The sequence below is a fragment of the Leucopleurus acutus genome (genome assembly GCF_964270905.1).
Source record: "Leucopleurus acutus genome assembly, chromosome: 3".
Taxonomy (NCBI): domain Eukaryota; kingdom Metazoa; phylum Chordata; class Mammalia; order Artiodactyla; family Delphinidae; genus Leucopleurus; species Leucopleurus acutus.
The window spans coordinates 60,286,702-60,312,301 of NC_139145.1; the positions used below are offsets into that span (position 1 = coordinate 60,286,702).

Consider the following 25,600-nt stretch of genomic DNA (forward strand, 5'->3'; position numbering starts at 1 on the left):
TCCAGTGGAGATTAGCTCTCATGATCTCCTAAGGTTCCTTGTAGCTCACAATGCTGGTGTCCGTGGAGTTCTGAAGGGTTTGCCTTCTCTCATAAATTTGAAATGGCAGGTGGAAAGAGTGTGTCTTGGCAGTGGTTTTTTGTGAGGTGATTTCTATCAAAAGGGATCCAGACCAGAAGCACTCAGTAGGGAGTGAATCCACTCATGAATGTTAGTAAGCACGAAGGCCAGAACTTGCAAGCACTGCCTGGGTACTTGTAGGGGACTTCAGAGTGTATAGCAGGTAGAGTGTATATAATCAAGTGACAGTTGTAGATTTAACATTAAGTGCTTAGGATTGGGAGCATTGTGGGGAGGCACAGCTGGGGGCAGCATCAGCTGTTGTGATGACGGGTTGAAAGTATGAAGCAGGCTGCTTGTCAGGAGTGTACATATTAGCAGGTTTGCTGAAGCACCAACCTTGTGCCCAGTGGCCTGGAACATCCAGACCTCTCACCCATGCTTGGGTGGGCACCTGCAAGCACTGTCCCGTGAGGAACATGAAGCCAGAGCAGGGCAGCTGCTTTTATAAGCCTTATGTTGCATTGTTACAAAACTGGCTTGAGCCTGTGTTTGAGTTAAGTTTATCGGGAAACCTGAAACCCTTTTCCCTTGTTGCTGGCTTGGCAGTTGTTCTCATTTAAATCCTCCCCACGTTTGCTTAAGTCATGCTGCTGGTTATGGCCTCTGTTTTCTGTTCTTACTTGGGGAATAGGATAGGTAGGACTGCTCCATGGGTTTGGTTGGCCTACTGCTGGCCCCAGCCAAAGAAGGCTGTAGTGCATCTTTTCAGTGTGGTAGAAACCTTGTTTAACTGGCTGCCCTCTCAATTTGGATGCCCTGTAGGCTTCATTGTTATTGAACTTCTTGCAGCCTTAATGAGGCAGTCTCACATGAAAATTCTACAAAAATCATGTACTCACTTATCCTCTACAGAGCTCAGTTAAGTATGTACTGAGAGCTTAACACTCAGTCTAACCATCTGTAATGGTCCCTGTCCCATAGCTGGGAAAACTGAACAAGTCAGAGAGAGACAAGAGTCCAGCAAACACCATTGTTGAGAGTACTCTGGATCAACCCTAAGCATCCCACTTGCATTATCTCTTATTCCTCACAGTGAACTCTGTGAACTCTATGAAGTGAGTACTCTGAGCCCCGTTCTGTACATGGACCACAGAGCTTATTTTCCCAAGGTCTCAAAGCTATTAAGTGATAGAACTGGACCTGGAACCTGGGTCTTCCTTAGCCTGTGCCCTCTACCACTGGACTGGATAACTGCCCAGGTCACCCAAGTGCTAGAGGCTGTAGCTCCTTCTGGTGAGACGAGCAGTGCAGGTGAAGAAAGCAAAGCACAGCACTGCTTAGTAGGTCTCTTAATACTCATGATCCAAAACTTTAAGAGGCAACAAGTTGGGATTGTCATTACATTTTGATAGCTGAAAGAAGGCTCAGGTAACTAACCTCATTTTGTTGTCCATGTTGCCTACATTTAAGGGAGGCCCTCTCACAATGAGGGGCAAGGACTTGGGACCGGTTGTTTCCTTGACTGCCTTCTCTACACTGTATCTATTGCTCCATTTGCATCTTTTCCCCTTCTGGTTTGCATTCTGCCCCTCTCCCTCAAAAAGGAAGGGATTTGAGTCCCATCCTTTAGAACTTATCTAGAGAGAAATTTGGCCCTAGGAATTTTGCTCCCCTCATACTTAAGGATTTCCTCTCTTTCCACTGCAGGGAGCATCCGAACTGAGGGGCTTTTGCATCAGGTACTGGGGAAATTGTAGAGGTCAGGAGTAGCTGGTACTGTTTTGAAATAATTCACAAAACTGTGTTTGGCTCTGGAGGTAACAGGTGTTGTAAAAGAGAACAAACAGCCAATTATGATGTTAGGAACCCTGGGGATTGATGTGGTGGGAAAAAAAGGATTAAAAATTATGGCACAATATCTTGGTACTTTGCTTTCTTAGCCCTCTTATTAAATTATGACTTCTGTTTGAGGAAAATAAATGAGAGCAAAGGGTTTGTTTAGAATACAATCTTTGTGTTTTAAATTTGACTAATGAATGGTTTTAGCACTTTCATTTGGTTCTCAGTCAACTTGTGTTCAAAGTGTCAATTAACCAATAAATATTGTGAAAAACAAGAGTCAGAAATGGTTGCCACTCTTGCTAATGAGCTGCTAATGAAATTGTGCCTGGGTGGGAAATGCAGGCACTCTAGAATCCCCAAGTCTTCTCCAGAAAATGAGCTGTAGTAGAACTAAGGTCCCTGACCCCTGGGAAAGGTGCACATTTAACTCCTTCGTTCCCAGTTGCTGTTTTTCCCCTCCTTATTAAGAGAAACTCATTGCCAGTATCTTATGGTTAACTTCAATTGTAGTGAGACTTTTCAAAATGTGATTTTATTTGACTCAATAATTCCTAAGTGGGATTAGAGAGCTGGAAGAACTGCCTGGCCTTTGGTCTCTTAATGATTCTTTTCCTCTTCTAATTTTCTTTTCATTCATTCATTTATTTACTTATGGCTGCATCAGGTCTTTGTTGTGGCACACAGGCTCTTTGTTGCGGTGCACGGGCTCAGTAGTTGCGGTGCAGGGTCTTCTCTGTAGTTGTGGCATGCGGGCTCCAGAGCATATGGGTTCTGTAGTTGTGGCTTGTGGCCTCCAGAGTGCATGGGCTCTGTGGTTGTGGCACACAGGATCTCTAGTTGTGGCGTGCGGGCTTAGTTGCCCCGTGGCATGTGGGATCTTAGTTCCCTGACCAGGGATCGAACCCACGTCCCCTGCATTGGAAGATGGATTCTTAACTACTGGACCACCAGGGAAATCCCTCTAATTTTCTCAAGTCTTTCCCCCGTCTCCTCATCCCCAACAGATACATGTATGCACAATTGAAAATGGATTGAAATCTGAATATATATAACATTTTGTAGGGTTGAGAGAGTAGGGTGTGGGTGGGGGACTATATCTCTAAAAAAAGAAATGGCAGGAACTAGTAGACTATAGCAATCAACAGGATTATTGAAAACCAGTTCCCAGCATGGATGTAAAAGCTCAAGTGCTCTGATTAAAGGGCTGTGCTATATATCTGTTAGTCTCACTGGGTCTTCTTCTGAGCTAAAGAGGAACATGGAACACATTGAGGGTAGAGATAAAAGGGGAATGGAGGCAATCAGTGGGCTAGGAAACAGGTGTGGGATACCCATCCTGAGTCTCTGGGTGAAAGTAGCCCCTCTGCCCCTTCTCCCCTCTTCTCCTTTACCTGTGGATTTATGTGGGGCTCTGACAGGTCTCCTGGGCTGGTGCTAGGAGTCACTGCACATGCTTAAAGGTCTGGTGCTTTTGAGGGAAGGAGGACTGACCCCTGTCAGATAGAATTCCTAAGTTTTTCTGGTCAAAATACTGTCATCCCTTACTCCGTCTCACTCTTCCCATTCCCTACCCATTCCCCTCATTCAGGCTTGATTATACCTGATTAGGTCAAGTATAATAGCTTTCTAACTAGCCTCTTTGCTCCTTCTCTTTCTGTTATATGCTGAGCTTCAAATGGAGTTATTCATTGTCCCCTGAATATGCCCACTTCTTTGCTTGCCTGAAAGCTGTTCTCTGGACTTGGGACTCTAAATATTGTTACCCCTCTTCCTCGTTTACTTCATATTCCTCAATGGCAGCTATTGGTTTTGTTAATGTGGTATCTTTCCCATGCCCAACACAGCAGGTGGCTTTCTTCAGTGGGTACACAGTAAAGTGTGGTAGAAGGAATGCCTAGAATAGAGCAGGCAGGCTCTTACCTAATCCTCAGTAAATGCTTGTTGACTAGCCAGTTGTGGAAAGAGGCTCACGGTGTCCTGGATATGGTTACTTTGAGCCTTTGTCCTGATGGCTGTTCAGAGTACCTCTCCAACTGTAACAGGAAATCTTCCAAGTAGCATTGCTAGTCCTTGTACTTGGAGAGCACTGCTGTTGTGAATTCTGTGTACAGAGGTTGGTGCCCAGCTGTTGTCTGTCCTTCTTGAGAACTGGAAAGGAGACATTGGTTAGGTCACAGCAGATAAAATTTTGGAGGGTAGTTCTGGAATGTGATGGGAGCTATGAGCATAGCTGTTCCCAGAGGAAGACTGTGGAGTCTCTTGATCTGAAGGGCTTTAATGCAGGTGATGGATTGCCACCCTTGCTTGGAAGCCATGCCAGAGAACTCTTCTAAGGCCCTGCCCAGACTGTAGATTACAGCAGAGTAAAAAATCAGTTTGGAGAATATTTTTATTTTTTCTCATTTTGCCATTGTTTAGTCCTTTTAGAAAATGCATAAATGTAATGACAATACAGACTGGTTCACTCTGTGTTTTGCTGCTTACAAAAAAGGTCTCCATTTGTGTTTCCCTTCAAAAAACATTAAGCATTGGTTCAGGGTTCAGCACCCTAGAGAGGTTTGTGCACTTTTTTTTGTTGCTGGTTCAGTTCAAGTCCTGCCTTGGAGACAGGATAGATGCTCATTTGTGTGAGGCAGGGATCTTGCCAGGACTTGTTTGGGGTTTTTGAATAAAAAAGCAGGAGGATAGGGCTGTGGTAGCCATGGCAACTGTGCTTGTAAAGTCTCAGCTCTGACCAGCCCTGGTTAGGAGCTTGGAGGTGAGTGGCATTGCTTCCTGTCCCATATTCCTCCTATTCTTTCTGGTCTTGGAAGTGGGGGCCAGGGGGTTGGCATTCAAGCTGACCTTTCTGGTGGCCTACTGTGTGCCTGGAGTTGAGCCTGAGCTGTGGGCACAAGTAATTGGTCCCTGCCCTTTAGAAACTCGGCATAATTGGGAATTTTTACTCTTGTAAAAATTTCTTTTAAAAAACACATACCTACAGGACTTGATAAATAAAATGTCTTTGTTTCATTCTGGTTGACATTTACCTTTTTTATTTTTTTTCTTTTTTTGCGGTACGCAGGCCTCTCAGTGTTGTGGCCTCTCCCGTTGCGGAGCAGAGGCTCCGGACGCGCAGGCTCAGCGGCCATGGCTCATGGGCCCAGCCGCTCTGTGGCATGTGGGATCTTCCCGGACCGGGGCACGAACCCCTGTCCCCTGCATCGGCAGGCGGACTCTCAACCACTGCGCCACCAGGGAAGCCCCGACGTTTACCTTTTTGGGGCTGTGTTTCCTGAAGCACTTTTAACTTCTTCTGAGCACTGACACAGTGTTTTCTCATTTATTCTTCACAACAATCTAACACATTAGTGAAAGCAGACACGATAGATTCTTGTCATTTGACACATAAGGGCATGAATATTAAAAAATAAAAAGGAATTTGCCTGAATTTACCTGGCCCTCAAAGAAAGAGCTGAATGGGTAGCAGAGTTACAGTGCTCATGGTCTCATGGCCAGCTCTCATCTGAGCAGGCTGTGCCACGGCAGCCCTTGATTTTCTGCCATTGTGTCCAGGTTTGACTTGAAAGAGCCTAGAAGTCCCTGGAGGGGGAGGTTTCCAGGCAAAAGCCTACAGAGACACCTCCCAAAGACATATAACTCCCAAGGCATCTGATGCCAATGCAGAAGCCAGGGCACTGTGGCATGCATCTCAATTGGCCCTGTCTCCGCTGAAGCAGGGCAGTCGGACTGCACAGCAGGCTCATTGTGGGCACTACCCAAGGAGGATGCTGCCACTCTGAGCCCAGGAGGGCTAAGTTTCTAATCACTGGGCACTTGGGTGAGTTGGGACAAATACTGAGTCAGGCAAGATTTGTCAATAGGTGAAACATCTTTTCCAGTAGTCACAAATTGGCTGTGGGCTGAATTCCATATATAGATATGTTTTGTTTAGCTTTTGTATTTTAAAATTTGAATGCTTTCAGAGGGGGCATTTTTTTCTCAGCCCTCACCACTCCCTGTTGTCTTACAGATGGCCTTCCTTACTCATCTCTCTTATTTGCCTGCCTCCCATGGGCATTTGAGTTGGCTTCTGCATCTTGGATCAATATTTCTTACCTGCCCTTCTACCAGTATTCCTCTTGCCTAGGTGTTTGATGGCCTCAGGCTTTCTAGGCTCATTTTCTTCTTTCTACCCTACCCAGAACTATCCTTCTGGGTTTGTGTTTAGGCTCTGAACTTAGTTTTTTCTTGGCCCTTAGGAATACTTGCTGTCACCTTGTCCTATATCTGATAGCCTAATTGCTGTCCTGGGATTCAAAAGAAGTACTGCTATATCCAAAGAAATTAATTTTTAAAACAACTTTATTGAGATAAAATTTATATACCATAAAATTCAGTAATTTAAAGTGTACCATGGGAATAATTCTCAAACCTCCTAGGGAATGTTGATAGAATAGATGGGTGGTTTCTAGACTATGGTGTTTCATGGACCAGAAAACTTTAAAAGAAAGTTCAGACCAAAGTCCGAACTGGACCAAAGGCCAGTTTCTTTACTTTGCTGAGTTAAGGGCCTTAACATAGAAACAACCCACTATCATCCACCATCATCATTATCTTATTTTATAAAAGGACATTTTAACACTAAAAAGATAGAAATGATGTAATTTCAGAAAAAAAGAACTCTTTTTTATATTGGACACTTCTAAATTCCTTGTTTCCAGACCACTGGAATGAATTGCCACAATAAACAAACCACTCAAAACTCAGCTTTAAAACAACAGTAATTTCTTTTTGTATAGCTTTGACTCTTAGAACCATAGTAATAGTTCACGTACCCTTCATATGCCCCCAAATAAAAAATTGAACCAACCAGGATGTGGAGGAATGGAAACAACAAAGTGGAACACAGACACTAACAAATGAACCAAATTGATAACATAATCATACTGATGGGGGTAGGGAAGAATGGAACTAACCTAAATGACCTTGTGAAATGATAACTTTGACTAGATACTGTAAAATTAAAGACAAAGGAGCTGTATGTAAATGCTGTAATCTAGTTTGTCAAATGTGTTTCTCACAGGGGTATGGGTTAGCAATTTTGAAACTACTTTGTATGTGTACTAGTATTGAACAATAAATATAATATTGCAGGTAAAAAGAACCAGTTTTCTCACTATTGGAGAAAGAAGTTGCAAATAAGGAAATGGGGGAGATGAACCCTGTGGGGCTGATTGGAATCTGAGGTATCAGTATAATCTTGTAGTTTTTAAGAGGTCCACAGACAAATAGATGTAGAAATACAGATGTGTATATGTGCATATATGTACACACACATATAAATTTCTTATCTCTGACCCAGAGAGTGCCCAGAAGCAATGACAACCTAGTAGTAGTGAACACACCTATCATGCAGATCATGGTTTCTAAAGACTGTTCTTCAATAAAAAACTAGGACTCCTTGAAAAATGGTTGATTCCAGGGCTGGGAAAAGGAAAATGCAAGATAAACTTGGAGTATCTTATGGATCCAGAAAGTAAGGAAGTACTTGAAAAAAGAAAATGATGGGGGAAAGGGACTTGCCAAAGGAACACAAGAGCTAACCTGAAGGAGCTCCTAGTTGCCAAAGCTGAAATAATTTGAGCAACAAAATAATGATAATATTGCATTATAACTCACAGAATAAAATATCCATGAGAACATATTGATAAAGCAAATAATTAAGTAGATGGAGGAGCAACAGTTTTTCCTTGTAGTGAAATTTCAATTAATAAATGTGTAAGGAAGGAGGGGAGTAGAAAATTGCTATTAGACTGTCTCCACAGTGGTAATTGTTGCAAACGGATCCCTCTAATGGTGTGCAAAGGTTTGAGGAAAAAGAGGATTTGTATAATCTTAGAATATTTCCCCCATGATCTTTTTTTAAACAATTCAGGGATTTTTAGTATACACACAGTATTGTGTAACCATCACCACATTTTCATCACCCCCAAAAGAAACAATGCTTATTAGTGGTCATTCCCCATTCCTCCCTTCCCCTAGCCCCTGACAACCATTAATTTACTATGTCTGTTGATTTGCCTATTCAGGACATTTCATATGAAAGGAATCATATGATATGTGACTTTTTGTATCTGTCTTTCAGTTAGTTTAATGCATTCAAAGTTCGTCCATGTTATAGTATATATCAGTGTTTCATTCCTTTTTTTAAAGTTACTGTGTATTTTATTTATTTATTTATTCCAGTTTTATTGAGATACAGTTTAATGATTTGAAGTATTTCATTCCTTTTAGTGGCTGAATAGTATTCTGCTGCATAGATAGACCACATTTTGTTTGTTCATTTCTCAGAGTTGATGGACATTTGGGTTGTTGCCACATTTTGGCTATTACAAATAATGCTACAGTGAACATTCATGTACAAGTTTTTGTGTGAACATATGTTTTTAGTTCTCTTGTGAATATACCTAGGTGAAGAATTGCTGGGTTCATAGGGTAGCTCTTTGTCTAACATTTTGAGAAACAGCCAGACTGTTTTCTACAGTTTGGTAGTTTGCCATGATTTTTGTTTACCACAGTGGAAAAGCTCAGTATAGATTACTTTTGTTAGTTGATCAAGACCAATATCACCAGTATAAGACATGTTGACATCACGAACCTTTTGATATGATACACTGAGAAGAACATGACATAATTTCTGTTCTTCTGTCAAGGTGGCATGATTTGAGTTTAATCATCACAAGAACCAGACAGTCCTGAATAACTGATAAGTATTTATTTCTTGAGGGTATCAGGGTCATGAAAGACAAGGGAAGACTGAGGAACTGTTGTAGAGTGCAGGAAACTAGGGAGAAATAACAACCAAAGGCCTTATGGGATCCTGGAACAAAAAAGGACCTTAGTGGAAACACTGGTAAGGTTTGAAAAGGATCTTTAGTTTGGTTACTGGTGTTAATTTCCCAGTAACTGTCTATGGCTATATAAGATATTAACATTGGGAAAAGCTGTGTAAGTGATATATGGAAACTCTCTATACTATTTTTGCAAGTGTACATTTAAAGGTAGTTCAAAGTAAAAAGTTAAAAAAGGTATCCAGTCATTTATTCTTGTTCACATGTCTGCAGATAGGCTAGACTTGGCTGACTGTGGTTGGGCTCAGTTGGGTTCATCTCCAGTCTGCACTTTGGGTCCAGGTCTGCTCCATGGGTCTCTCATCCTTCTTGGATCAGAATGCTAGTAGAGCATGTTCTTCTCACAGTGTACACAATTCCAAGAGAAAAGCCAAACACACAAGCACATTTCAAACATCTGTGGCACATTTCCTAACATCCTGCTGGCCAAAGCACGTCACAGGCCAAGTCCAAAGTCAAAGGTTGGGAAAGTACACTCTACTGCTAGTAGGAGGGACTCTGAGGTCACATGGTAACGGGGGTGGATGGAACAGAACTGGTGACAATGATGCAGTCTACCACCTATTTTTTCCCCCCTCAGGGAGCCAGGGTTAGGGAAATAGACACTGCAGTCTTTGCAGGCCTATTTGCCTTTCTGGATTCCTGTCTTATTTTCTGCTTGTCCCCTTCCCCTCTACCGCCCAATCCCTGCATGTATCTGGTGACTTTTGGCCTCTGTTTTGTTCTTCTCCAGTGTTCTGGTCCCTTCAGAGAGGCCCTAGAAGGAAGCAGGTCAGATCACACTCTCTAACTTGGCCTTTTTCCCAATGGGGTGAAAACATTTGAAATACTGTGTTTTCTGTTGCCTCTGCCACTGCTGCTGTGGCTGGTTTCATGTATTTTAAATGAGCGTAACCTGTATTTTAAGTTAATGTTATTGTGGTTGCTCTTGCCCCCTATGGCGGCTTATGTGAAGGGATTAATTTTGGAATTTTCCCCAAATAAAATAAATGGATTCACATAAGATCCTAGTCTTTTCCTTGGCCAGCTTAGCACAGTCTAACCTGTTATGTTCTGAAACTTTTAAAGTCATGTACTTTTTCTCTTTTTTATTTCTAATTTCAAAAGTCTGAAAATTCAAGATATTATTATTACTGTTATTAGTACAATTACTACTAAAAATAACTATGACTACTAATTATTATGAATTCTTATGAATCTACTTGTCCTAGTGAAAATCCTTGTTAGCATTTCCACACACCTCTAGATAAGCTAGGATTTTCTCTTTTCCATTTTTGATTTTTCACTTAATATATAATTATTGAGGGTTTACTATATGCTTGCATATGTGATAGACCCTGAAGATAAACTAAGATGTAACTATTGATTGTGGTAAGTATTATTAAGAAAAAGGGTCATGGCAGGGAGTTCCCTGGCAGTCCAGTGGTTAGGACTAGGTGCTTTCACTGCTGTGGACCCGGGTTCAATCCCTGGTTGGGGAACTAAGATCCTGCAAGCTGCATGGGGTGGTCAAAAAAAAAAGAAAGAAGGAAAGAGAAAGAAAACGGGTCATGGTGTTGTGTGAAAGCCTTTAGATGGAAGCCAGATCTGGTCTGGGGAAATAGAGGATGCCTCTCAGAGAAGAAGCGACTCTTAGCTGGGATTGGAAGAATGAAGAGATGGAGGCTGGGGTTGGAAGGAGCATTCTGGGCGAAGGGAACAGCAGGTGGAATGGCCCTGTGGTAGGAGGGAGCATGGTTCCTTTCATGGAATGGAAGAAGGCTAGTGTGGCCTAGAACATGGGGAACGAGGAGTGGACAAGTTTGAAGAGGCAGGCAAGGAGCTAGATACTAAAAAGGGCCTCATTGACCAGCATGAAGATTTTCATCTTTAAGAACAGTAGGAAGCCATCAAAAGGTTCGAGGCAGGGGAATAACATAGTCAGATTTGTGTTTTGAAAGGAAAAAAAAATCATTCATTGTAAAGAACAGTTTGATTAGGAGGTAAGAGGAGATAGTAGAGGCCAGTTAGAAGGCTTTGGCAGTATCCAGAAGAGAGATGGTGATGGTTCAGAGAAGGGCAGTGGTGGGGAGGGCAGAGAGAAAGGTATGCATTCAAGAAGAAAGAAGACATGTGGCAGGAGAAACACCAGATTTGGGAGATTGGGTATATGGGGTTTAAAGTAGAGGGAAGATCAAGGATGACCTACTTAGCCTTCAGCCGGGAAGATACTCCTGTTGTTATGTTGGTTTTGGATCTCTCCAGTTGAGATAATCTCTCCCTTTCATACATTTGGAGATAGGATTTTTTTTTTTTTCCCTTGGCTGTGCTGCGCGGCTTGTGGAATCTCAGTTCCCGGACTGGGGATTGAACCTGGGCCACGGCAGGGAAAGCACCAAATCCTAACCACTAGACCACCAGGGAACTCCCTTGGAGATGGAATTAATGCTAAAAAAAAATTACCTCTTGCCCCATGATCATAGGAATAAGATAGAAGTTACCAGTTTCTTGTTCTTGCCAGTATTTGGCCTCATCTCTTCCTAGAACCAACTTCCTCAACCATTACCTTTATTTTCCTACCCAAACTGGGGTTCCAGTGGCACATCAAGACAGCAGCCTCCACAGCCCTTCCAGTTTTTCCAAGCTCTTCTGCTCCCTGCCTCCTGAATGCAGCCTGTCAGTTTCTGTGTCTGAGTCTTTGCACGAAAGGCACCATCTATTTGGGATTCCCTTTATTCCCAGTCTGGGTCTCACTTTTTGCATCATTTAACCCCCAATTCAGGGAGCCTCCCCAGAGATAGGTTTCCCCATTCTACTCTGAACATACCTTTTTAAAAAATCCTTGAGGCATTTTGGATGGGTTTGAGGTTAGAAGTGGATTATTATACACATACACTCAGGTACTCAAGTTCCCTTTTAGTTCTTAGGCAAAGATATAGAAACTCCCTGCTGAAGTGGGATGGCAGGAACAGAACAGTTTGTCTTGGAGTGGTGTTTCCCCAGCTCCTTGGTTCTCTGATGGAGGCACAGTGGTTGGTGTAACTTGGAGTTTGCTATGATCCTGCCAGAATTGAGAAAACTTGAATTCTTGCTACATCATTACTCTTTTATGCTCGGGGTTTACCTCATCTTTCCAAGATAACTTGTGCTATGCACTTCGCTTGAAGGAATTTTTCGCATGCAGTGTCCCTCCAGGTACTGTATAGGTCATAAGTCTTCTCTCTTCTTGGCTTTTAGGTCATGCTGTTCCTGCAGGATCCCATGTGCGGCTGAATCTCCAGACTGGGGCAAGAGAAGTGAAACTCCAAGATGAGGACAAGCTTCGAAATAATTTGAAAAGGTTGAAAAAAGGCAAAAGGTATAGTGTCAACCCTAGGGACTGGGAGACTGACAGCATTGACCCTGTAATACTGAGAGTAATGACAATGTATTGTTTCTTACCCAAATACACATGGCTTTAAATTTTTTGAAATTTAATAGCTTAGAATTTGTGATAAATCTGTCAGGGTTTTATGGATGTTTACTTCTATGGTCTTTGGAAAGAAATAGTTTGCAAAGCAAGTTGATACTTTAAAAAAGGCTGTAGGGGGAATGCTTAACCTGCTTTAAAAATGAAGCCATTTTTCCCAGTACTTTAAGAGTACCCATTTGAATCTCAACAATTAATGCACTGATTGCAGATGAGTCATCTATTCATTAAAACAGGCCTGTTAGGCCTTCTGCTTTGCAGTAATACTTCCTTGGTGAACAATAAAATTGCATTTTAAAGTCTTTAATTCAGACCAACTTTTCCTCTTGTTAGTCTGTATTAAAACAGGCTTTCAAAAGTTCTCCAATGGTAAGAGTTGCCTTATTTTTTAATAATCAGTTTAGATTATTTGCTTTTGGGCAATTCGTAGTCTCTATTTTTCTGTTTTTTGCCTTGAATTACCAAGTTTTTTTGCTTGCTATTTCCTGTGTAAGGGAGAAGGAGGTTGAGGCATGGGGTTGCAGGGGCTGCTGGAATTGTGCAGTTTGAAAGGTCCGTATAAATACCAGCCATGAAGTGTCTAACACAAGGACCAGCAAATTATGGCCTGAAGCAAAATATTGGGACTACTGCCTTTTTTTGTATGACCCAGAAGCTAGGTTGTTGTTAACATTTTTTAATGGTTGAAAAAAATTGAAGAAGAAAAATATTTCATGACTGAAAATTATTTGAAATTCAGATTCTGGTGTCCATAAATAAAGTTTTATTGGAACATAGCTATGCTCACTCATTTAGGTATTGTCTATGGCTGATTTCTTGCTACACTGACAGAGTTGAGTAGTTAGGAAAATCACCCCATAAGGCCTACAAAGCCTAAAATATTATCTGATTATTACAAATAGTTTGCTGTCCCTGTTCTAATACGAGCATATCTCGTTTTATTGTGCTTCACTTTGTTGCAGTTCACAGATACTGCGTTTTTCACAAATTGAAGATTTGTGGTAACCCTGTGTCGAGCAAGTCTATTGCTACCATTTTTCCAACAGCATTTGCTCACTTCATGTCTCTGTGTCACGTTTTGGTAATTTTCACAATATTTCAAACTTTTTCATTAATATTTGTTATGGTGATCCTGTGATTAGTTCTTTGATGAATAGATCTTTGATGTTACTATTGTAATTGGTTTTTTGGTTTGTATTGGTTTTTGTCATGTATCTTTTTTTTTTTTTTTTGCGGTACGTGGGCCTCTCATTGTTGTGGCCTCTCCTGTTGCGGAGCACGGGCTCCGGACGCACAGGCTCAGCGGCCATGGCTCACGGACTTAGCCGCTCCGCAGCATGCGGGATCTTCCCAGACCCGGGCACGAACCCGCGTCCCCCGCATTGGCAGGCGGACTCTCAACCACTGCACCACCAGGGAAGCCCTGTCATGTATCTTTTAATTAAGGTACCTACTTTTTTTTAGACGTAATGCTGTTGCACACTTAATAGACTTAGTGTAAACATAACTTATGTGCACTGGGAAGCCAAAAAATTTATGTGACTCGCTTTATTGCAATATTCACTTTATTGCGATGGTTTGGAACAGTGACCTCAATATCTCTGAGATATGCCTATTTATGTAAGTATTGGGAATCAATCATGGATTACTGAGTGGGGTTAGTGTTACTCAGTCCTTGGATTTTTATTATTTTAACAATATTTTGCAGGTAGATATGAGGCAGAAAGTTACCTTAGAGACCCAATTTTTACCTGAGTCTTTTCTTTTATATACCTGGCAAAAGGTCATCCATCCTGTCCATGTGGCACTCACAAGCCCACAAAGTAGCTTATTCAGATTTGGGCATTTTTCACTGTTGGAAAATTCAACTTTATATTATGATAGATAAGGAGCTCTTTGTCATCCTTATAGTCACTCCAAAGTGGGAAGGATCTTTACTTTCCCCCATCTCTCCATATAGGCCTGAACCTGGATTAACCCAGGTTATATGATGATTATTTTCTCAGAACCATCGAAGAAAGAATCAAATCTCATTGTCGTAACCCCTGTCAACCTCCCTCCATCCCTAGCATGCTTATACATACATTTTTCAGTGTCTCAAAGTACTTAGGAAGTCTTTTCTCACATCTAAGTCAAGTCTTATTTTCTGAATAAGAAGACTATTTTTTCCTGGTTTAAGACTATTTTTTCCTGGTTTAGGAACTTGATGAATTTGGAGCTTTTTATTTGTTGGTTTTAATACCATGGGAAGTGATTTCTCCAATACCTGACCATAGATCATCAGTAGGAGCACTTATCGCTTTGTCTGTTGCTCCTGTCTTTTTATACTAGAAAGCAGAGCCATCCATGTGGTCTGTAGTAGAGACACCATAAGAGAAGAATATTCGTCCCTACTCCTGCCTCTTTGCTTTTCTCCTTTGGAACGTTTCTGAGGGCTCTGCCCTGGAATAGCCTCCAGGATATGCTGGACATGTCTTCTTCCTTCTCAGCATTTATAGCCAGCAGCAAACCTGTCTGAACAGAAGCCCAAAGGCGTTGACAAGGTGGTGTGGGTGTTCAGTGCTGTGAGCTCAGTGAGTCTCTGATTGCCTTTGCTGGTGACTTCCTTCTCATGGAGTGTACCTCATCCTGTGCTCCTTTAATTCCACTTTACAGTGTCTTCCTGCCTCTTTAGTTCTGGAATGGGAACATAGGCCAAAGGGCAGGGCTAATTTTCAAAATTGTTATAATATTTTGCTTATTGACTTAATTCTGTTTTGGGGAACAAGATCCACAGCTTTCCATCAGATTGTCAAAGAAGTTGGTGATCCCACAAAGTTAAGAACCACTGGCTAGGACTTCCCTGGTGGCTCAGTGGTTAAGAATCTGCCTGCCAGTGCAGGGGACACGGGTTCGAGCCCTGGTCCAGGAAGATCCCACATGCCGCGGAGCAACTAAGCCTGTGTGCCACAACCTCGGAGCCTGCGCTCTAGAGCCCGCGAGCCACAACTACTGAGCCCGAGTGCCACAACTACTGAAGCCCACGCGCCTAAAGCCCGTGCTCTGCAACAAGAGAAGCCACCCAATGAGAAGCCCACAAACCGCAACAAAGAGTAGCCCCTGCTTGCTGCAACTAGAGAAAGCCCGCGCGCAGCAACAAATACCTAAGGCAGCCAAAAATAAAAATAAGTAAATTAAAAAAAAAAAAAGAACCACTGGCTAGAGAGAGACGGGAATAGTCCATTCAGCCTAATCCATGGCAGCTTCTCCATTAGAGCTGCTGGATGTGTGACTGGCCACACTGCTACCTAGAGCTACAGTTCCTGTGGGTTCTAAAGCCTGGGAGAGGTTTCCTGACTCTGACTTGTCCCAGAAGATTCTCTTGGCACTACCTGAGTTCAGTGTATAGTTGGCTCTCAGCAGGTTTTCCTCTTCCTCTTTGTGTGTTAGGTATTGCCGTCTCCACTGGTTTTAGTCTGTACCCCTGTCAATCTCTCCATAGTACATCTCTATTTTTGCCTTGGAACAACCAGATTTTTGAGTCATCCTCTTATGTTTAGAGGGATAAGGGACAAACTGCATCCAAGTTGTTTCATTTTGGGTTGAGCATTTACCACGGTATAATATGGTATAGTAGTTAAGGGAGTGGGCCAAGGACAGGACCATTTACTTACTCCATTCATTCATTTCACAAAAGACCTATTGAGTGCCTATGTGCCAGGCACTGGGGATACAGTAGTAAACAAAACAGGCAAGATGCTAGCTTTATTGAGGTTGGCAGGCAGGAAAAGAGAGAAATAAGTATGCAAGTAAGGTAATTACAGATTATAATAAATACTAGGGAAGAAATAAGGTGATAAGTCCCTGAGGGAGGTAACTGTAGATAGGATGGTTTGAGAAAGCCTTCTCAAAGAGATGTTTGAACTGAGACCTGAAGTATGAGGGGCATTTAGTCATGCAGAGGGTTAGTTTTATAGGTTTATGGTTAGAGCATTTCAGGCAGAAGAAACAAGAAGATTTTCTGGCTTTGTTAAGGAAAGGGCTTTGTCAAGTTCAAGAAACAGGAAAATGATCAGGTTGACTAGAGGGTAGGAGAAGGAAGAAGACTAATATGAGATGAGATTGGGAAGCTATGAGGGGCCAGATCATGTGGAATTTTGAGGAGCATGTTAAATGTTCTTCATTTAAGTAGAATTGTAATGGAAAGCCATTGGAGGATTTGGGGTGGGAGAGTCATTTAATGTAATGTAGTTTAGCAAGATCATTCTAGTTGCTATGTATATGGAGGGTAGATTGAAGGTGGACAAAAAAAGATGCACAGAGACGATTAGAATGTCATTTAAGTGGATCAGGCAAAACATAATGGTGGCTTAGTCTATGGTGTGTGAAGGAGAGTGGATGAATTGGAGATTTAATTTGGAGGTAGCAGCAATAGGACTTGCTTACGACTTAGATGTAGGGGTTGGAAAAAGGGTAGGGTTAGGGGTTCAGGGTAAAGCCTCATTTGGGATTTGCACAACTAGGTACTTGAAGGTACTATTTATTGAACTAGAAAAGATTGAGAGAGGGACAGTTTTATGGGGAGAACTATCAAGACCTATGTTTTAGATGTAATAAGTTTGGGGTGGCCATTAAATATCCGAGATCCAAGATATATCAGTAGTTGTACAGGAGTCTGGCTGGTACTCAGAGAAGAGATTTGGGTCAAAGATGTAAATTTGGGCATCACTGCCTGATAGATATTTTAAAATATTTAGGTGAGAGGGTAGAGATAGAGAAGAAAAGATTGTCCAGGATTGAACTCTGAGGTGTTCCAGCATATAGGATTTAGGTAGGAGATAAGGAACCAACAAGAAGAGACAGAGAAGGAGTAAGGAAGAGGAAGAACCCGGAGAGTGTGGCAACAAGAAGCCGGGAAAGGAGAGTGTTTCAAGGAGGGAGGGGTGAACTGTGTAAATGCTGCTGAGTGGTTGAGGAACATGGCACTAGTGAAGAGTCCATTGGATTTGACCATCAGTTACTGGGAATTTTGATGAGCAGTTTTAGTGGGGTTGTGGGAATAAAATCCAGGTTAATGCATATGGCAACGTAAATAGCATTCAAGGAGGTGTGGATAGTGAATGAAGACAATGTGTTCATAAAGTTTTACTTAATCTGAACAGGAGCAGGGAAATGGCATGATAATTAGAGACTGTGGAGTCAAAGGAGTGTTGGTATGCTGATGGGAATAATCCAATCAAAGGAAAAATTGATGATGCAGGCAGGTGGGAGTGGTATAATTATGGGAGTTAAAGCTTTTGAAAAGGCAAGTGGGATCTCTAGCCTAAGTTCAGCAGGGGCAGGGACACTGTCATCCATTCCAATAGTAGAGAAAGCAGAAAATACAGATTTAGGTGCAGGTTGGTGTATAGAGTGGATGATGGAAAGGTGAGGGAGTTCTTGATAACATCTGTTTTTCTCAGTGAAGAATAAAGTGAGAATAGCAGCTGAGGATAGTTGTATGTGTGCCTGTGCGTGTGCACACACTCATGTGTACCCACACATGTGCACACTTCTGTGTGTGCAGTTGGGGCTGAGAGTGGGTGATGATGGATAGCCTGAAGAATGGGACTTTAGGCAGTAAACAGATATACAGACATGACGGGATTAATCCTGACCAAGTATTGGAGGAAGGAGGAGATAATCTGCTCAAGTTATAGCCCTAAATACGTTACTCCCTCCTAGGGGTAAGGGTCAGGGTAGTGGCATCCTCTTGCAGCTGGCAGTGGGTGATTCTCTGACAGGAAAGGGGTTCTCTTTCCTACCTTGTAGGGTTGTGGTAATGATTTGAATGAAATGTTACTTCTAAAGGGTTAACATAGTGCCTGACACATGGATAAGTGGTCTGTAAATGGGAGTGATTAGCTATTATTAATTAGTTTAGGAGGACTGGGGTTTAAAGAAGTCAAGGCCCTAAGGGGTCTCTAGGATGAATCAAAGACTGAGTGAGTACCTCTCATGAGACCTGAGGCTGGCTAGGATCTTGGACCATGAGACTGATGTACTCATCTCGCCTGGAACAGAGAGTAGTCCAGTAGCCCCTTCCTCCCCAGCCTCTGATATATCTCCAGGGATATCTGGATTCCTCCCTCCCCCTGCCCTGCCAGCTGGACAGTCTTGTCATGCACAGCTCACTTTCTACGCTTCCCTTAGTCTGTATGTACCACTCTTTTTCTTACCTCTGTTAACTGAACTGAAGTGAGTGCTGGTGGCAAAACCTGCCTTCCACCCCCTCACCCCATGAATACCTTCTCTGCAGTCAAGACGAATTGTTGTGGCTTGGATCAGCTCCAGGGCTCTTTGTGAGGATACCACTCTAGTCTCTGCCAGGTTCCTGACATTATGTCCACATTGGTTCCTTTCTTCCCTGTCCTTGGAGGCTGGCTATGGAAGGTGGCTGGCCTCGATTTTAGTTCTCAGTATCTCAAACTCATTCCTTTGTCAGGTTGACTCATACCTCCTGCATGTACTCTGTGCTCAGGGGTTGGTCTTAAGGGTATGAATTTATCCAACCTGTTTTTGTAAAGATAGACTGAGTCGTCAAATCAGGTCAGGCACACACTTGGGGGGCTCAGGTCCCTGTTGGTCTCTTTCCTAGAAGAATATAAATAGGGTATATGTTATTTCCTCTGTCTGTGCCCAGCATCCTCCAGGAGGTCTTACTCTGGCATGTACTGAGAGAGCAGCATCGCACAGTCATTCTAGACTTGTTCTGCCCAAGTAGCTGGTTGAGAGCTCTCTGTCCATGGTGGGCTTCTGTCTGCCTTATGCCATTTTCTCCTCTTTCATGAAGTGACTCCATCTTCAGCTCTTTCCTCCTCTAGCTTCAAGGTGAGATCACCCTGTTAGACTTTTGGCTGACCCACGGCAAAGTTAGGATAGTGTGCTCTGAGTTAGAGCTGGCCTGGATTAGCTGGCTTTGGAGTGCCAGCCACCCAGAGGGGTTTTCTTTCTTGGGAAAGATGGTGCCCCCCTTGTGACTCTCAACTTCTCTTTGGACAGGCTGGACATCAACACCAATACCTATACATCTCAGGACCTCAAGAGCGCACTGGCAAAATTCAAGGAGGGGGCAGATATGGAGAGTTCAAAGGAAGACAAGGTTTGTGATGTTGTTTATAGTGAGTTCATGTCATCCTGCAGAATGGCCTTGAAGGGAATCACTGTCTCCTGAAGCTTTAGCAGTGAACATGGGATAATAATAACAATAATATTATAAAATAATTTAAAGAGCCAAGTAAGTTAATGCCAAATAAGTAACCCTTTACAGACTCTTAAAAAAAACGCTGGGAACTTTTCTGTCATCGTTTACGTTAGAATCCAACTTCCCATTACATATTTGGGAAAACTGAAGCACAAAGCAGAGAGAGAGCCATACTCTGCATTACCACAGACATCAGTGAGGGGAATAGAGATTAAAACCCAGATCTCTTCACTTATACTTGGATTAGGCACAAGTTTAAAGGACAGAGGACCTAGACCAGGAAGGAAGGGGCCCAAGTCCTTTGAACATATAGCAAACCTTTTCCAGACCTCAAATTCCTTAAATGTACAACAGATGGCTGAGGTTTCCTCCAGCTCTAAATTTGTTTATAAGCTAAGGGACTGAAAAGGAGAAAGAGGCAGAATTGTAGCCCCTTGGTTATGCCTCTAATGTCTGGGATGGCTCATGGATCCGACCTATCAGAATGAAGTCTTATTCTTAGATGGATCATGAGCTCATGTGATAGCCAGAGAATGTTGCAAATCAGTTTTTACATTTCCACTTGAGTCCTGTCCTTGAAAGAACCTCCTCCAATGTCTGCCTTGCAGACCTTTCTAAGTTCTCCCTCCCCCTTCTCCTCTTCACAAGCCCCTTTGCTTTGTATTATATTTCTCTGCCCTCACCCCAGAATTCTGGCAGTATCTTGGAAAGGCAACACCAGGTTCTTGACAGCCTGTGTGTTAGTGGAGGAAGCTTTAGGTCCCTCAGATCCTTCAGAGCTAAGTATTTCTGAGACAGATGGACTCTGTGTGTGTGTGTGTGTGTGTGTGTGTGTGTGTGTGTGTGTGTGTGTGTGTGTGTGTGTGTGTGTGTTGGAGAGGACCTCAGGAGGAGGTGTTAATATGCAGGCCAAGTCTCCATGTCTTTACTCATCTTACCAAAGTCTCATCTCCCAACGTGGAGAGTGTATGTGGTATGAGAAGGTGAGTAGCAGGATGGCAGCAATTGTGGTAAAGGAAGGTGATGCATAAAATTATATCCCACTGCAGGTGTATTAACTGTGTGGGTGGAGAGGTGTGAGGAAAAGCAAATCCTCTGCCTGCTGAAGGTGAGGCCAGCAGAGGAGAGCAGTGCATGCTTAGGTGCCTGGAGCAGAGATTGGTATTCCTGTGACCAGGGGTTGGGTTCATTCCCACTCATTCTCTCACCATGAGCTCCACATGGAGCAGATGGGAACATAAACGTTGGCCCCTGTTCCATGTTTTCTCTGTGGGTGGAAGACCCACTGCACCCCTGTCTCTTCTCTTTGCTCTCTTTAATGACATTCTTACCCCTAATTCAGTTAGTGTAGAAAAGTATGAATATTATGAAAATATTTTTTAATGTAAAAGCAAGAGATTATTTAAGTTTTCAGTTGCTGTTTTTTTTGCTATTAAAAATAATTCTTTCCCTGTGCAAGGGGAGATCCCAATAATGGTAGCCAAATATGACACTCCTGTACCAGCTGATTTGAGTCAGCTGCCACTTCTGACTTATGGCTGCCACACTGTTTCTTTACTTCTGTGGCACTTAGGTTGTTAGCTCCTTCACTGAGGTGCTGGGTCCTAGGTTCTTTTTCTCATTTTCATTTGTATCCTTCCTGGACTGACTCAGCTCCCTGCCAATGCATTGGGACTGGCAAATAAATTAACTTGAAGTAGGTTGGGGAGTTTTTTACATGTCTCAAGCTCCTGGCTGCAGATACCATAATACTTTTTGTTTATCAATCTTTAAACAAAATCTTTGCATGGTGACTTGCAAGTACAGGATGTACTTTTACTATTTATAAAGACAATACTGTGAGATATTGTATCATATCTCAACCAATTGAGTTAATTTTTTTTACCTGATTTTTTTGGGAGAAGGGCATCAATTCCATTATAACCATTGGTAACTTATTAGATTTAAGTGAATCAGTCCTTCCCAGAGTCCCTTGCTTTTTTTTTTTTTTTTTTTTTGTGGTACGTGGGCCTCTCACTGTTGTGGCCTCTCCCGTTGTGGAGCACAGGCTCAGCGGCCATGGCTCACGGGCCCAGCCGCTCCGCAGCATGTGGGATCTTCCCGGACCGGGGCACGAACCCGTGTCCCTTGCATCGGCAGGTGGACTCTCAACCACTGCGCCACCAGCAAAGCCCCCAGAGTCCCTTGTTTTGTGGAAAATCTCTGTCTTACCCAACACATTTGGGCCATTGTTTTTGAACCTGATCTCTTTATCCCCCTACTATCATACAAATTGCTTGATGCTTTATGTTTTATCACGTCAGCTGTTATTTACCTATATCCTATAAATTGCTCCATTAAAAAATATGGTCTTCTTTTTAAAAAATATTTATTTATTTATTTAATTTATTTTTGGCTGCATTGGGTCTTAGTTGTGGCACGAGGGATCTTCACTGCGGCCTGTGGGGTCTTTTGTTGTGGCGCACGGGCTCTTCATTGTGGTACGTGGGTTTCTCTCTTTCTGGTTGTGGTGTGTGGGTTTTTTCTCTCTAGTTGAGGCGCGTGGGCTTAGTTGCCCCACGGCATGTTGGATCTTAGTTCCCCGACCAGGGATCGAACCCGCGTCCCCTGCATTGGAAGGCAGATTCTTTACCACTGGAACACCAGGAGGTCCCCCAAATATGGCCTTCTTAAACTTTTGATTCTGGACAAGATAAAATAGACTCATTTCTCCCTATTCTTCCTGCTCAGGACAACTAAAAATCCTGGACATAATACTAAAAGCAAATATAAGAAGACTTTAAAGGTGAGAAGAAGAAGGTGGATTAGATAGGGACCTTGGAATTTCAGGGATGACATGGCAATGAGTTCCTTGGCTTTCTTTTTGCCCTCTCTGTATCCCAGAATGGGCACTGGAGAAGCCCGTATCTTGGAAATAGCAACAGGTACAGATAGAGAAAAGGCCCTAAGAAAGGCCTGCTCTTCATAAGATAGAACTAGGAAAAGGGCAGCCTAATAGAACAAAAAACTTTTTGACAATACTTATTCTGCTTTAGCCAAAGACCTCCCTTAGTGCCAGTGGGAGTTGAATGGGGAACTTGTATTTCCACCTCCCATTTGGTGTAATATAGCAAAGCTGTACTCTCTTTCCTCCACCAGAGTGGTGTCAGCAGAAACTGAGTGGGGAGCCTGAACTTGCACCCCCTCTGGTGGCAATAGATGGTGTGAGGCAGTGCTCTTCTACCTCAATCAAGGTGGTGTCAGGGAGAATTGAGCAGAGAGCCTGAATTTCTACTCTCTGCCCAGTGGTAGAAGACTATTCTCTGCTTCTCCCACTGCTGTAGTACCAGTAGAGACCAAGTGTGTAGCAGGCTGCTTTTTCTGTTGGGGTGGTGTCAGCAGAGGCTAAGAAGGGAACCTGAATGTCTGTCCCCTCCCTGGCAGCACCAAGGTAGTTTTTCACTTCTCTTAGCTTCAGCGATGCCGGAGGGCTGGTGAATGGAGAGTCTGTACTTCTACCCTCCATCTGGTGGGAACAAGGCAGCGTAAGTCAGCATTCGGCTTTCTACTCCGGGGCAGTGTTAATGGGGATAAGTGAGGAGCCCGAACTTCTACCCTCAGATCAGCAGTGATGAGGCAGTGCTTCAGTTACCCTGCCAAGGTGATGTCAGTAGAGGCCAAGGAAGGGCTTCCATTCCCAATGCTGAGTGTGCAGCAGTGGCAGGTGATGCTCTTCCTTCTCCTAACAAGAAGAGTGGTGGTAGGGTTTTGGAGGGAAGGGAGATGGAGAAAGGAATTTTGCATATGAAGTTCTGGGAATGCTCCCTAGTAACCCACAAGAGAAATTGACCAGAATTAACACAGCAGATTTGAGAATGGAACTAGAATACTGCCCATGTTTTTAGATTAGCTCTAGGTAGCACACACAGGAAGCAGACCAAAATAACACTGCAAATTCTGTGAAAACTAAATTGTCTTGGGGTCACAACTGTACAAGACCAGAACCAACATATTAAACCTAAACAGTGTGACTGCCTACTGTAAAGGAAGTTTCAGTGGAATTCAGAGTCTTATAACTTAATACTCAAAATGCCTAGTATACCAAAAATCACTCATCATACCAAGAACCAGGAAAATCAAAACTTGAATTAGGAAAGACAATTAACCAATGCCAACAGTGAGATGACCCAGGAGTTGGTATTATCAAACAAGAATTTTAAAGCAGTTATCATAAAAATGCTTCAAGCAGTTATGTACACTCTTGAGACAAATGATAATCTCAGCAGAGAAATAGAAGACATAAGAAAGAACAGCATAGAATTTTAGAACTGAAAAATACAACTGAAAATTAGAAAAATAATCACTGGATAGGCTTACTAGTAGAATAGAGATGAGAAAGAAAAGAATCAGTGAACTTAAAGACAGATAAAAAGTCATCTAAGTAACAGAAAACAGATTGAAAAAAAAATGAACAGAGACTTAAGGACCTGTAGGATTATAACAGAAAATCTAAGATTTGTGTCACAGAGTCTCAGAAGGAGAGGAGAAAGAATATTGGGCTGAGAAAATAATCAAAGAAATAAAGATGGAAAACTCCCCCAATTGGTGAAAGATATAAACCCACAGATTCATGAAGCTGAGTGAATTCTAAATAGGATAAATTAAAAGAAATCAATACCATGACACATCACAGTCAACCTTCTGAAAACTAAAGACAGAAAAAAAATCTGGAAAGTAGCAAGACAGAAACCACATACTATCAATAGGGAATAATGATTGAATGACAGCATCTTTTTCATCTGAAATCACAAGGCCAAAAATATGTGGCATATTTTTCAAGTGCTGAAAAAAACAAATTGTTCACTCAGAATTCTGTAGCCAATGAAAATCTCCTTCAGGAGTGTCAGGGAGAAAATCAAGACACTCTCACACAAAAGAAAATTAAAAGAATTTATCACCAGCAGACCTACCTAAAAGAATGACTAAAGAATATTTTTCAAAGAGAAAGGAAATAATAACAGAAGAAAACATGGACCATTGGGAAGAAAGAACAGTGAAGTGAATAAAAATAAGGGAGACTATAATAGACTATCCTTCTCTTGAAGTTTTAAAATTATTTTGATAGTTGTAGCAAAAATTATGACATCATCTGTAATTCCATGTGTGTTTAGTAATATATGTTCAACTACCAGAGTTACCACTTTTTGTTTCTTTGCTGCGCTTTCAACTTTGTTGATCAGTTCTCTCTTTTGATTATCCATTTTTATGAAATGTTACATGGGTTTTCCTTGGAGGGTGAGGAAGCCATATAACCACACACTTGACATCTGTGTGTGAACTGCATAATGGATGCACAGTGATAGTTCACTGTCAGATTTTGAAATAAATGTGATCAGCCACTGTTCATGATTGGCATTTATGTTATTTACATAGTGATTTATGGACTGAAGAGCTAGCAGCAAAGTTGGTACTTAATGCAATTAAAGTTAAATATATTGATGGCAACTGAAGTTTGAGTCATGTTGGGAGACTAGTATTATTTAAACTGCGGTTGAAATTGGTGCATATCAGATCTGTACAAAGCAAGGACTGTCTATCTGATAAAAGACTTGCATCTATCTAGAACATATAAAGAACCCTCAAAACTTAACAGTAAAAACCAACAAACAATTTGAAAATGGGAAGAGGACATGAACAAACATTCCACCAAAGAGGATATGTAGATGGCAAATAAGCACATGAAAAAATGTTTAATGTTATTAGATGTTAGAGATATGCAAATTAAATTCACCATGAAATATCACTATACATCTATTACTATTTAGTGATAATACTATCTATTAGATAGATAGTAATAGATAGCAGTATCTATTACTATTAAATGATAATACTAAATACTAGTGAGGATGTGGAGAAACTGGATCTTTCGTACATTGTTAGTGGGAATATAAAATGGTTCAGCTACTCTGGAAAATAGTTGGGCTCTTTCTTATAAAACCAAACATATGCTTATCATTATGACCCAGCAATTGCACTCTTGGGCACTTATCCCAGAGAAATAAGAACTTAAGTTTATTTTTTAAATTTTATTTTATTTTTGGCTGTGTTGGATCTTCATTGCTGTGTGAGGGCTTTCACTAGTTGTGGCAAGCG

At 42.0% G+C, this 25,600-nt stretch overlaps 1 protein-coding gene across 2 annotated transcripts in view; it reads left to right on the forward strand.

Moving 5' to 3' along the window:
- SIL1 (SIL1 nucleotide exchange factor) overlaps positions 1–25,600 on the forward strand; it is a 294,377-nt gene that overhangs the window by 193,597 nt on the left and 75,180 nt on the right. For both annotated transcript variants that reach the window (XM_082837179.1, XM_082837178.1), the window contains exons 4-5: positions 12,015–12,135; positions 19,267–19,366. In XM_082837179.1, coding sequence (XP_082693305.1) covers positions 12,015–12,135; positions 19,267–19,366 — 221 coding nt within the window. The remainder of the gene's footprint in view (positions 1–12,014; positions 12,136–19,266; positions 19,367–25,600) is intronic.